This window comes from Lipomyces chichibuensis, assembly GCF_038497645.1.
Source record: "Lipomyces chichibuensis strain CBS 12929 unplaced genomic scaffold V1513scaffold_76, whole genome shotgun sequence".
In the NCBI taxonomy this organism is placed as follows: domain Eukaryota; kingdom Fungi; phylum Ascomycota; class Lipomycetes; order Lipomycetales; family Lipomycetaceae; genus Lipomyces; species Lipomyces chichibuensis.
In genome coordinates this window covers 24092-36967 of record NW_027117528.1, presented here as the reverse complement: position 1 = coordinate 36967, position 12876 = coordinate 24092, and the positions used below count along the sequence as shown (strand labels likewise).

The window sequence follows — 12876 nt, the reverse complement described above, 5'->3', positions numbered from 1 at the left end:
GAACACCGGAACACTGCTTTCCTGCCCGCTCTTATAAGCGACTGATGAGGCCTCACGGCCGAAATGGTTTTACGTTACTTACGTTCCATCTCGCGCAAGAGCGTAAACCAATCGAGATTTTAGCTCCTACCTCAATACAAGAACCAATCGAGTTTTTAGCCCCTACAGCAACACAAAAACCCATGAAACCTAGTACTCTCCAACGCGACTAACGCATTGAGTAAAGCCAGAAACCCTGATCTTCCTCTTCAAGTTAGAAGGTGAACCCTGACCCTGAACCCAGCACCCGCGCAGTATACATCAGCACGTACCACCGTAGCTTGCAGGCCGCAATTGTCGGCATCCAACATGCCGATCTACCGATTCCCTTGGGAGTCGAATTGTTAAACTCTCATCCACAACAACCACCCAAAGTCGCATAATATTTTCATTACATTTTGCTCAGGACAAAGACTAGCCAGTCAATGAACTCGGACGATGGCTCGCATCAACAAGGCTGCTATATTCTTATGGCAGAAGTCAGGATTAAATCCGGGGCTGCTAATTGCCATGGTCAAGTACGTTTCCAACTTTTTCTCATAAAAGGACCTTCGTGGTAATCTGTTTCTAGAGGAGGTCTACCTCCTGCAATTGCACTTTCTCTGTGAGTAGACCCCCAATTCCACTGCGGCACCGCTGCTAAGCTCTCCAAAAGGCTCCAACTTGATAGGTTTGCCTTAAATTTTACAACTGAGGGATACCTGGTTGCGATCATGTCTATACTGTCCTTGGCAATGCTTCCGCGCGCAAAATTCTTACAAACTATGATGTTCAACGTCATTGGAATTTGTATTGGTGCCTGTATTGCCCTCCTGACCTGTTACTGCAGCGTCTCCGCGAGGATACACACAACATCAGTCTCCCTAAGCTCGGGAGGAGCTCCAAGACCAGGTACAACAACATCAGTAGCCTATAACTCGAGTGCAAGTGCAGTCAGTGCCATCTGGCTCTTCTTCAACATCGCCATCTCCAATGCGTTTCGCTTCAAGAGACCCCAGCTCCAAATCCCTGTGATCATGTACAGCATCTTCGCGAACATAATGGGAACAACTGCACCAACTTTTCCCACAATGGCTGTGAGCATAGCCTTCGTGAAGAGGTTGTTGGAAACTTTTCTCGCCGGGTTCGCAATTGCAACTGTTGTAAACATCTTTATATTTCCTGTCAGCTCCCGGCTAGTGGTTTTCACAGAGTTTGCGGGCTATATCGGTGCATTGCAAGGCGTCATAAACGCTCAGAAGGAGTTTCTCCAGAGCGTGGAGTCGAAGGATTTGATGTATCTCCAAGACGACGACAAGGGCAAGAGTGTTTCGAAAACAGAGCAGGCAGCGAACGCTCTGAAGGGTGCTCTTGCAGGCTTAGCTGCTCTCCATGGCAAACTGCATGGCGATCTAACTTTTGCGAAACGAGAATTCGCTTATGGCAAGCTCTCTGCCGATGACATCGGCGAAATTGTCGATCTGTTCCGAAAGATATTCGTACCGTTACTCGGGTTAGGATCCGTGGTGGAAATTTTCGAGCGTGTCGCCGATAGCAGAGGCTGGCGTGATTTCAACGCTTCTACTGATGAAGACTCGGGAAACCCAGAAATTATAAACAGGAAAGAAGTACTCGAAGCTGAACAGGCAGAATGGAACGAGATAATGAAAACATTGCATGCACCGTTCGAAGCGATGTCGGATGCAATGAGCGATGGCCTGCTGCACGCCTCATACGCGCTCGAGTTAACGAGGAAACCCAAAGACAACAATGTGCAACAAGATGCAGAGATGGAGGAGACTGTTATTGATCTCGAAACTCGTGGGAAAATCAGAAAGCCTGGGGATACAAAGTTCGGCGAATACCTGGAGGAGAAAGTACGATACTTCAAAGAGCACAGAAAATCAAGCCTCAACAAATGGTGCGAACTCAAACGCGTGGCTTTCCCGGAAGAGGAAGACGGCGCCTCTCTGGAGCGCACACGCTCCAGGTTGCAGCGCAGTAAAGATCTCACAGATGACCAGACTCGGCAGCAATTATATCTGATCCTATACCTTCAGTTTCTGCTTTGGTCAACAGGGAATGCGGTACTTGACTTGGTCAAATATGCTGATGCTAAAGTGGAATCTGGTCACATGAGGCGCAAGAAGATCCAGGTCCCAGGTAAGAAACGTCTACGCAAATGGCTTATAAGGTGCCTTAGCATGGAGGATACTACAGCAGAACATTTGCCGGAGCAGTCTGAAAGCGGCAGCCTATGCATCGCTCTTGGCCAATCCTTTCTGAAACGGAAGGATCCTGAGCATCTACCGCCTACGAGTATGGTGACCTGCCAGAATGACATCTGTCACTTAGCTAACGCGTTTGTAAGATTCATGGCAACGATTTGGAGATGGCGTACGGCATTTCTCGCACTTCTTTGCCAGTCCTGAGCTCATCTTTGGTTTCCGTGTCGCCTGCGTAAGGTTCATGTTTTCCCATGGAATTTGCAAGACCTGACTTACAGCTGTATAGGCGACAATGTGCATCGCTATCGTTGCTTCTCTGGAGAATACACAACGATTCTTTATCGAGCAGCGTCTCGTTTGGTATTGACTTCTTGTAAAACGATAATTCTGGGGGCTAACTTGGCAGGGCCATGATCATGGTGGCAATTAGTATGACAATGACCACTGGATCAGACGCTTTTGGACTCTTAGCACGAGTGGTCCGTCTTCTGTTGTTATGGGTCGATGATTGTACGATTGTTAACTTTCAACCAGGTCGGGACCCTTCTTGCTACCGTATGCTCGTTTGCTATCTGGTACATTGTAAGCTTCACCATGGCTCACCCCTATCACAGGTCTAATACATTCACTAGGCTGGCGGAGATGGAAACACCGCTGGAGTTATCGTGCTCGTCTTTGTCTTCATATTCTGTCAGACCTATATTCTAGTTACCTTTCTCAAGTTCGCGATCGGTGTCATGATAATGATGGTCACTGAAGTAAGTTTACTGCATGGTCTACTGGTTTATGCTGACCACAGCAAGGTACTCATAATTGGATATGAGCTGGAAGTAAGAAGGCTTGGAGTTGCAGTCGCAACATCGAATGGCCAGCCCTACTATCCCATTTATCTACTTGCGCCTTATCGATTGGCCACTGTCGCTGGCGGATGTTTGGTAGCTTGGATATGGTCTTACATCCCATATCCTATCACGGCCAAGAGCGTCCTCCGCCGGCAACTTGGAGAGTCAATCTATTTACTTGCCAGTAAGTTTCATGGGTCTTTCGTAAGCATTTTCCATGCTAAGAGGTGCAAGATTTCTACAGCGTTGTACACGTCACCATCAAATCACGTCTAGATAGTACCGGTGGGGATCCGGAAGACAAAAATAGCCCTGATAAACGGCTTGAGAAGGCTCGTACCAAGATCTTGGCAAAACAAATGGGCATCCTCGCCCAACTACGGCGGCATTCGGCGTTTACAAAGTTCGAGCCGGCACTGGGGGGTAAGTTTCCGAAGGCGATATATGATTTTATTATCCAAGAAGTGCAGAAGTAAGTGGAAGTCTATATACAATTCAATCAAGGGCCAAGCTAACACAGGATAGCATTATAAGCTATATGTCACTTGTAAGATTCGAAAACATGTCTGCACGATAGACGAAGACTGACGTGAACGCTAGATGTCGTACGCGACGACGACGTTCAGCACAAATCAGCGGACCGAGAAGGAGCACGAGTGGATGCAAGACTTTGCGCGAGTGATGAACTCGGTCAACATCACGTCGAACCAGATTACGTCACTGCTGACACTCATATCGAGCAGCGTGATCACTGGTACTCCGCTTCCAGCTTACTTGCAGGCACCGCCACCACCAGAGCTTAATGACAAACTCAGGGCATTGGATCCGGATGTTCTCAGTGTCAATCATATCATAGAGCCATGCTATGCAGCGTTTGCAGTTTCACAGGTAAGCTTCCATGCAACGGGTAAGCTACGCGTTACTGATGGGTAACAGGTTGCAAGTAAGCTCATCAGCGATGACTTAGAATGGTTATTAAAGAACGTCAAGCGCCTCGTAGGGGAGGTAGATTTCTCGTTCCATATCATTTCAACGGAGGACTCGTCTTCGGAGACACTCGGAAAGATAAGTAAGATTGATTAGGCGTCGAGCTGTTAGCGAGCGTGAGAAGTATATCTGTTTGTAAAACGCGTGACACGCGGTGCAGCCCAGAGAGTAACCCTTACCTGAAACTCGCACGGAATGGGCTGGAAGTCTGCCAAGTCCCAAGCCGCCCTTCCCTCTGACATCTCACCATCGTCGCAACTACTCATCCAATATGTTGGACGGTTATCGCCTCCTTGTCGTGAGAATCGTCGACACGGATTGTGGGAATGGATGATGACATTTAAGAATTCAATCATGCGTGTTAATTCTTGTGAGAAATGGATATATGACTAAATGGAATGCGGAAGGGAGGCTGAGAGTCTTTGTCAGGATACCGGGTGTTGAGCGAACTGAGTTTGAAATAGGGTTTACAATTGAGTTTTTATTAAGTTTTCTGTTGAGTTTTATGTAGATCGCTTATCTATGGTTTAGGGTTCAGGGTGACGTAAGCACCCGAACCTCGGGATTAGTTCCACTTCGCGAGTAGAAGGTAGCCATGGTGCAATGAAAGGCGGTCTGACATCGTCTTCTGGGAGTCTTAGTACAGCTGGAAACAAGATTAACCACAGAGGAAGAGATCTCGCAGAACAGCTCAGCATCCTGAATTCAGGGTTAGAATTTGCGGGTACGACTCGAAATTCGAAATGGGACAGAGACTGCCAAACTCTGTACGGCGATTTCCAGGCCATCATTGGACATTGTATATGCTGAGGTCATGAAAATGGTCAAAAATCAGGAGGACATGGGCACAAGATGCGAATGCAGCTGTGAATCATTGCACCGGTACCTGCTACCATGCTCGCATCGGATCGAGCTCGGCGTGCCTCTAGATGTACAGGACATTCATCCTCGTTGGAGAGTTGATCCGGAACTCCCTCCCCTGAGCCCCCACTGGCAGCATAATGACCTGGACATATCAGTTCTTAAAGATCCACCTATCCAAGGGGAACACGGAGACTGAAAACCTCTGCAGAGATCGTCCAGAAAGCCGCCGATCGAATGGACAGAGTGAGACGTTGTGGATCCTGCCGCAGGGTCGGTCACAACCGACGCAGATGTCCCCGACTACTGAGCAAGATGCCATCTGCCAATGAAATCGATCTTGATGAGGAAATGGCAGAGAACCATGAAGACACGAGCGAGCAACTGGCCAACGTTGGCGATTCAGGTTCGTCGGAAGATGTCGCCGTCGATGACGGTGATGACAGTGATAACGGTTGTGAGGGTCATGACGAGGATGCTGCTTTTGAGTCAATGTGGGCCGACGCATTGTCACTCTTATAAGAAGTGATGTTTTGGAGTAATTAGATGTAATGTAGATCTATTGAGTCGCTTGACGAGTTAAATGGACTAGGGTTTGCATTGGCAGGGTAAATACTGTGTGGCGGCGGTCGCGGTGCATAAATTGGTACGAGATGAAATTAGGCCGTCCCAAAGAGGATTAGCGCATATAAGCTCCATGAATCTCCTTCTTGGAGATTTTTTCTTTTTCCTTCGTCGATTCTACTTTTCGTTAGTGGACCCTTGTTAGGAATTAAATTATCATTTGACTTACCGTAGTCTTTACTTGAATCGACCTATTTAACCAACTAGGCCCACTATCGCACACGAAGAAATATTTTTCGAGCAATTACGTTCGTGAAGATGGCTAGATTGAGTCGCGAATCACTACGGCAGTGGCTACGCAGAGCCACGAGGATCTTGACTACGATGTGCAAAAATGGGTTGATGCTGCCAGGGATAGTGGAGCGGCCAGTTCTGGCCAAATCAAGGCGGCCATCAGACAGCTACTGGATGGAGACATGGATCGAGGGACGATGGAACCAGTGCTCCGGGCATTGACCGCAGACAGCCTCTGTCTAACTTCAACTGCTGAGGAATTTAATCAGATTACAAATGACCTTGAGGAAGCGACGAAGGGCAACGAGTTGCTCCTGAGAAGCATTGGCTCAAGCTGACGAAGAGACGGATTTAGCTCGCAAGGAGGCTGAAGAAGCTCAAAACTACGCCAATCAAGCCCGAGAAGCAACTGTATCCACTGGAGGATTCGCAGCGGCGGAAGCTGTGCATCCATCGAAGCCGAGAGACTTTAAGGGTACCAAATTTGATGGCAAGTCAAAGAATTTGGACCGCTTCCTAAACCGGCTCGAGCTGGATTTTAGGCTCTATCGTGATGGGTTCCCGACCGACGTATTCAAGGTAGCGTATGCGATCACAGGATTGGGTGAGAAGCCAGCATAGTTGGTGCAGCAATTTTATCGGAAAGACCCTAAGGACGTTTTGAAGCGCTGGGAAGCCTTCAGGAAGGAGCTAACGGACCACTATGAGGGCCCAGACCGGCTGGCAAACCAACGAGAAATGCTTTTGAGCTTGCAGCTCAATGGAGGGCACCTCTTGGACCACATTTCTGAGTTTGAGACCCTCTGTGCTCAAGTGGATTGGCCAGAGGAAGCAAAGGCTTCCACATTTTTGGGATCCCTGCAGCCAGGGCTGCGAAGCCAAATCAAGCGATCAGACGTCGACCTGGAGGATTATCACAAGGTCAAGAGAAAGGCAATTCGACTCGAGGGAATTCCAGGAAAACCAACGTCATACCTCCACCGCAAAACAGATCCCCAGGAACCGGATGGGTGAAGTAAATGATAATAAGGCGCCAGCCAGGACCTCCGGATAGCTTTCTGAGGAACAACGTGAACGATACATGGAGGAGGGGCGCTGTTTCCGTTGTGGTGAGAAAGCGCCCAACTGCACGACCAAAGGAGGCAACCAGTCAAAGCGAAATAGTGCGGCAGTTCAACTCTCAAGTGTCGTGGAGGAGTCTGGTGAGGAAAACCCTGAACCTTCTGAAAGCCGTCATTTCAGCGGGCAGGGTGGCAACGGCGGAGACGAAGGAGCGGACACCAGCAGGGAGGGGGCAGTTGACGGTGAATTGATGGACAATCCGTCAATTCAATCAATTCAATCGGGGCCGCGATTACTAATCAATCAATCAATTCGAAGAGCCTGTTGATTGATGAAATTGACGGATTGACGGGCCGGCCTGTGGCAGACGCGTTGGATATTTGGCCAACTACTTCATCTTCGTGGACCCTAACCCTATGGCTGGCCTCCCAGCCATGTCAACACCCGCGTTTCCAACTCCCTTGACCTAGCTTTACAACAACTACAACACGAAATGGCTGAATCTACATGTATAGGCCTTTACACGAGTGATTCAAGATCCCGTTCTACAAGCTCTGATCCTCCCGAGCTCCCCCCGATCATTCAGGACGGCCCTGACGCGTGGGAGATCTTCCCTTGGTCCAAATTCCCTGGGTTCGTCAAGGCTACGCGTCCGGGATCCCTCACGTCGTGGATCTGGCGTTATGGCTACGATATCGAGTCTGCTAAGGCCACAAATCAGAAGAAATGGGTCTGTCAACGCTGTATTTTGAAGAGGTCGACGCCGACATCCTTCTCAGCTGCAGGCCATGTCAATATCGAGCGTCATCTTCACGACCAGCACTCCCTTGAGGACCCGACCGGCCGGCGGATAAGGAAGAGGTCAACAGAGAGCCCGGCCGGGCCTCCTGACAAGCAACGACGGATAGATACGCTCTTCAAGCTGAATGCCGAGGTGCCACGGGAGCAGACTTTGATCAATACCCTGAAGTTTGCGTTCAACCGCGACCACTTCCAGAAGCTCCTGATCAACTGGATCGTCGAATCAAACCTCCCTTTTCGAACAATCGAGCACCCAAGGCTCCGTGAGGCCGTCATGTATCTGAACCCTCTCGTTGAGGATTCAAACGCGTTGGTTACTCATCCGACTGCCCGCCGGATTCTTGTTGACGAGTATAAAGAGCATCATGTCACCGTCAAACGCCTCCTCCGCAACTCGCCCGGCCTCATCCACATCGCCTTCGACGGCTGGAGCTCACGCAACAAACATGAGCTCTACGGCATTACCTGTAACTGATAAGTACTACCAACTGCTTGACGATTGCCCGGCTTATTACGCTGCCGTTGCCCTCCACCCGAGATACAGAAAGGGCAGCGGTCCAACGATTATGGGATTCTGACTACAAGAAGCGACCGGTCAGCAATCAATTGACGACTTTCCGGCCGTTGCAATTGAAAGTCTCATTCGTGAGCCTATTCGATCAATATTCCGATACTGTGAGCCCTCCATTGATGCCGGACCTCGACGAGCCTAAGGACCTCCCCGATGACGAGTACGAGCGTTGGCAGCTCAGCACGGCTACTACGGATATTGATGTGGAGGGCCCGTTGGAATACTGGTACGACAAGAGGTCAGAATACCCTCGTCTTTGTCAAATGGCCGTGGATATTTTATCCATCCCTCCCATGTCGGCTGAATGCGAGAGGCTCTTCTCGTCAAGTGGCCTCCTCATGGTGACGCCTCTACGGTCACGCCTTCACGCCTTGAAGCAACAACAATCGGGTTAGCACAGACGGTACGGGCGTGGTTGAAGGCCGGGGTCATTCACAATAGCGTTATGGACGGTCCGGACCTCGACTCCATGAATCATCGTGAAGAAGGGTCAGACCCGATCAAGAACGACTTCAATGAGGAATCTTGCGACGATACCGGGGCAATTGTCAATTCAATTCAATCAATTCAATCCGGGCCCTCGATTGATCAATCCAACTGGCCATGACGGTTGATGACCGTCAATCAATTCAATCAATTCAATTTGAATTGAATTGTTTACCAGCCCTGGCCTAGGATGGCAGTCGACGTCGGCTCTGCATTCTCGGCTTCAGTCGGCGTATTGATCAATGTCGGACATTATTGGTGCAGCTTATGACGTGGTATTTTAGACAGCCAGTAAGGTGCAGCGAGGAAGGAACAATAAATTTTGTCGGCGCGTCAAAATACGGCCGTGTTTTCCTGTGTGCTACGCGAGCCGTGATAATCAGAATTAGCTGTTAGAGGTTTCAAAGATTCTTGTTGAAAACCCTATTGAGGAGGTCGTCCGGAGGCCCAAAAGCCTGCACGCGATTTTAGTAAGCTTACGTGTTGCTTCTAGTATTGCAGCAAAATTTGAAACCTGATTATAATTGATGGGGGTACGAAGCCAGGTCAGTATTCTTTCTTTGCTCATTGGGACGCTTTACATAAGTTATCTATCATCTATTATCGTTTTGTTAGCGGCCATATACAACAGACCATAGTGATAGATACGTCAACTTGCGGCGAAATTACACGATGGTCGACATCATCAGCATAACCTGCGGAATCCACTGTTGCTGCCCAAAATCTTGAGTACAAGATCTCTAACATACTCGAAAAGCCTCCTGTGATTTGTCAGAAGCATCCCCAGTCACTTCTGATGACCAGCCACGCGCTATTTCTTAGGCGGCTGACATAGGCCTCCTTCAGACAAAAGCCGTACGCTTACGCTTTAATTGAGGACTACGAAGGCATCTCGCACCAGAATTTTTCTTCGGACTTTTTGTCAACCAGCCATGCCATCAAGTATTGCGTTGCATGGACGTGAATGACAGGTTCAACATCGACAATTATGAGCATTGCAGAGTGCAAGATCATCAATATATTCCGATATGTTACTTCATAAGAGTTTACCCTTTGTGCAAATAACACCATACCGTCAATAGCGTATGGCGGCGTAAACTGCGACTGAATTGACTCATCACACAGACACTCACATAAATTAAAGCCGCGCACCTCCGAAATGGCCCACTAAGGCGTCTATGACTCACACAGTAACTATAGACGCCCAAAAAGGTCGAGAGCGTCGCCAATCCTGGCACCACATTGAACCACGGACAACAGATTGACGGCTGAAATTGTTAGAGATCAACGAGTAACGTGACTCGTTGATCTCATTTGCAAACGCATCTTGGGACCCGGTACTAGAGGTGCGTCAAAGTCAATAACTGGTTGCTGTTCTCGGTAGTTCTGCTGCTATTTGGATCATCTGTTGACCAAAGTTTCGTGTATCCGTATATTCGTTGTTTTTGACTACGTCGTCGATGGTTATGGCTCGTACCGACTCTTCGATATGCGTTCCCTTGTAAGCGTTCCCTTGTAAGCTTTCTGCACATACTTATCAGTAAACAGTCTCCATTTGCATGTCATGGTTCCGATTCGGACCTTCCCGTGAACTCTGGATACAGTTGTCGAATGCATAATGCGTTGAGATGGTTGTGCTTTCTATTTAATAAATATCGTACGGTAGACAGCAAGATCTGAATTTTTTTGTCGGATGGCTCCTCCTCCCGGATGGCTTAGAGCCGCCTTAAATTTATTATTCCCAAGTAGTAAACCATTGATCTGCAGGATGATATCTGACTCCGAGCATACCGGATGTTCGATTCGTCCAGGAGACTAGCTCTGAACTCCGGATATTGGGGGCCTTCCGTCGTTTCACTTGCAGCCGCCACAAGTCTGTCAAAGCTGTGGCACCTTTACTGAACGTTGCTGTCCGCCACCAACCATGCGGCTCATTGCATCGAGAGTTCAGAAATTCCAACCATGCACCAGAGGGTCTGTTGTATGTTCAGAGCTCCGGTACGGGTTAACGGCTGGTCAGACATCGTCCAAGTCCGGACTCTATGATATTATTCAGTATAAGCCGAGCCGCTCCGCTAACGCAAGTAGGGCTAGGTGATTCCGTGACAGAAATGTTCTTCAAGTGTACAGTCTCTGCCATCTTTTATGGACAGTTTAACACATAGCGCACCGTGAGCGCACGGCACTCGTCAGGGGCACCAACGGATACCGACAAAGTCAACTCACAGCTTTTCAGCCCTCCAGATCGCATCAACCAGTCTTATTGATTTTTGACGTTTCCGCACTGCTCTTAAACATGTCCACGTCCGGTTGCTGAGACTTTTCCATTTGCATGTATTTATTCGTCAAATGATCCTTCAACGAATTCCAGTATAGACGTAGAAATAACGCTGGTTCATCGACGGGAACCCTGATGGGCGAATCCGTGCCAAGCCAGTTAAATTGCCTATCTACTGTCTTCGCCAACATATTCCACTCCTTGTATGAGTATTTTTTACGTGGATTGACGTGCAAATCCCGGACGATGATTTGTATAGCATCAACTAAATGCACCTCCTTGGCAATTTGCTCATTGTCTTGGTCGTTGCCATAGTTGATATATGCGCGAAAATTCTGCATTTCGTTATTTCTCGCATCTGAGAGTGGCTCATCAGGTTTTTGGGACTCCAAATCAGTCGTCATCTGTTGCGAGGGTTCCGTTGTCAAGTTCGATGAGATATTTTTCAGCATCACATCCCCGAGCTTCTGCACGAAATTCACGATAGCCGCAATGACCGTGTCGCCCATACTAATAATCAGCATAGTCATAAGCGGTACGGCAATCAGCGACCACAGCACGAAAAAAGCTTTTGATCCGGGTAGGGATGGCACAAATTGGCCATATCCAATCGTCAGAAGAGTTGTTGCACAAAAATAGAAGCCGATGAAGTATGACCAACCCTCGATTTTTGAAAAGACGAATGCACTAAACAACCAGAAAATTACGAACAATATCGTGCTCAATATTAGCGTGGCCAACACATCACGCTTTTTTGCAGATTTATGAATCTTCCGCATGAGATTAAATGAGTTTTCATCCGTCCGTTCAGTCTGCACGCGTCGTAAATTGCGGACTCGCAGTCGCTCGACGTGGTGTAGTGATTGCTGTTCGCGTGACGAAACGAGGACGAGCGAGTGGACGTTGACTACAACGAAACCGAATATGAAGATGCCGATTAGAGCATATGGAAGGACGAGCGCGCGGCTGAGGTCGTTCGTGGGTTGCAAATCGCCGAAACCGACTGTGAGAATAGTTACATCGCAGAAATACACGGCATCCCCATATGAGTAGTCTTGAATGCCAGCAAATAGGCCTCCTCCTCTGACTAGATCTTAGCTATTGTACGATGTTCACCTCAAAAAAATTTTACCCAGCAAGCCATATTGTGATAAACAAAATTTGAAGCATTAAACTTCTTTGCGACGATGTCAATATGAAACTGGCAGGATAGTGACCTCTGAGGTGTCCCACAAGATTCCATGTCAACACCAAGCCGCAAAGGAAGTAGAGCACGGCCGTAATCACTCTAGACAATTGTTAGCTGAAAAATCGATACAAACGGCAATGAAACATACGCGCTCCAGTATCCTTGAGAAAATTGAAGATTAAGTCCGTCTCGTACTAGAGAAGAATACACACGATACTCGTTGCCGATCAATGCCAATAACAGTACACTGGCAATGTAAAACGAAGTGATAGAGATAGCTTGAGATAGGCTGTACTTCACTCGTCCGGTGAAATTCGCCAGCAGAGCCATATTTGCAAGAATTCCGAAAGCCAACGAGACTGCATTCAATGCAATAGTCTTTGCACCGTCGGGATAGAAACGATCGTATTGACCGTGACTCAACTCAATTACCCACGGCTCTGCGAGAGCCGTGATCGAAAATAAATTTGACACAGGCCCAAGTGCAGCCGCCATCAGAGGACAGCTCGAGGAGAGGGTATACCATTCTAAATAGATAAAAGAGAAAATGTCGTCGTCCGCAAGCTCTTGAGACTGTCCCCCGACACTCAACTTTACTTTACTGGCTTCGGTTCGTCTTTGGTCATTCATTTCTCGTCACGCAATAGCTGATTAGAAAGACCTGCAGTATTCACATAATTCTGGCACGCTAATCG

At 48.2% G+C, this 12876-nt stretch overlaps 3 protein-coding genes across 3 annotated transcripts; 2 read left to right on the top strand and 1 right to left on the bottom strand.

Annotated features, from left to right (window-relative positions):
• Positions 1 to 235: 235 nt before the first annotated feature.
• On the top strand, positions 236 to 4171 carry V1513DRAFT_454570 (uncharacterized protein; the record flags this gene model as incomplete). The annotated part of the gene is made up of 13 exons (XM_066899398.1): positions 236 to 255; positions 377 to 557; positions 611 to 643; positions 695 to 2384; positions 2533 to 2606; positions 2653 to 2725; positions 2781 to 2828; positions 2879 to 3004; positions 3050 to 3272; positions 3323 to 3560; positions 3614 to 3635; positions 3689 to 3976; positions 4025 to 4171. Exons 2-13 carry the CDS (start codon positions 478 to 480, stop codon positions 4169 to 4171), a joined length of 3042 nt encoding a protein of 1013 aa, XP_066750554.1. The 5' UTR covers positions 236 to 255; positions 377 to 477.
• Positions 4172 to 5642: 1471 nt separating this feature from the next.
• On the top strand, positions 5643 to 6527 carry V1513DRAFT_454565 (uncharacterized protein). The gene is made up of 3 exons (XM_066899397.1): positions 5643 to 5831; positions 5852 to 6031; positions 6117 to 6527. Exons 1-3 carry the CDS (start codon positions 5819 to 5821, stop codon positions 6413 to 6415), a joined length of 492 nt encoding a protein of 163 aa, XP_066750553.1. The 5' UTR covers positions 5643 to 5818; the 3' UTR covers positions 6416 to 6527.
• Positions 6528 to 10964: 4437 nt separating this feature from the next.
• On the bottom strand, positions 10965 to 12811 carry V1513DRAFT_386198 (uncharacterized protein; the record flags this gene model as incomplete). Its single annotated transcript, XM_066895240.1, has 3 exons — positions 10965 to 12075; positions 12125 to 12280; positions 12330 to 12811. 3 exons carry the CDS (start codon positions 12809 to 12811, stop codon positions 10965 to 10967), a joined length of 1749 nt encoding a protein of 582 aa, XP_066750552.1.
• Between the last annotated feature and the right edge of the window lie 65 nt (positions 12812 to 12876).

Bases quoted from the DNA above. Each gene is read 5' to 3' on its own strand.
- V1513DRAFT_454565 (XM_066899397.1), top strand. The intron at 6,032-6,116 runs GTCTAACTTCAA...GCTCCTGAGAAG, and splicing joins ATTGACCGCAGACAGCCTCT to CATTGGCTCAAGCTGACGAA.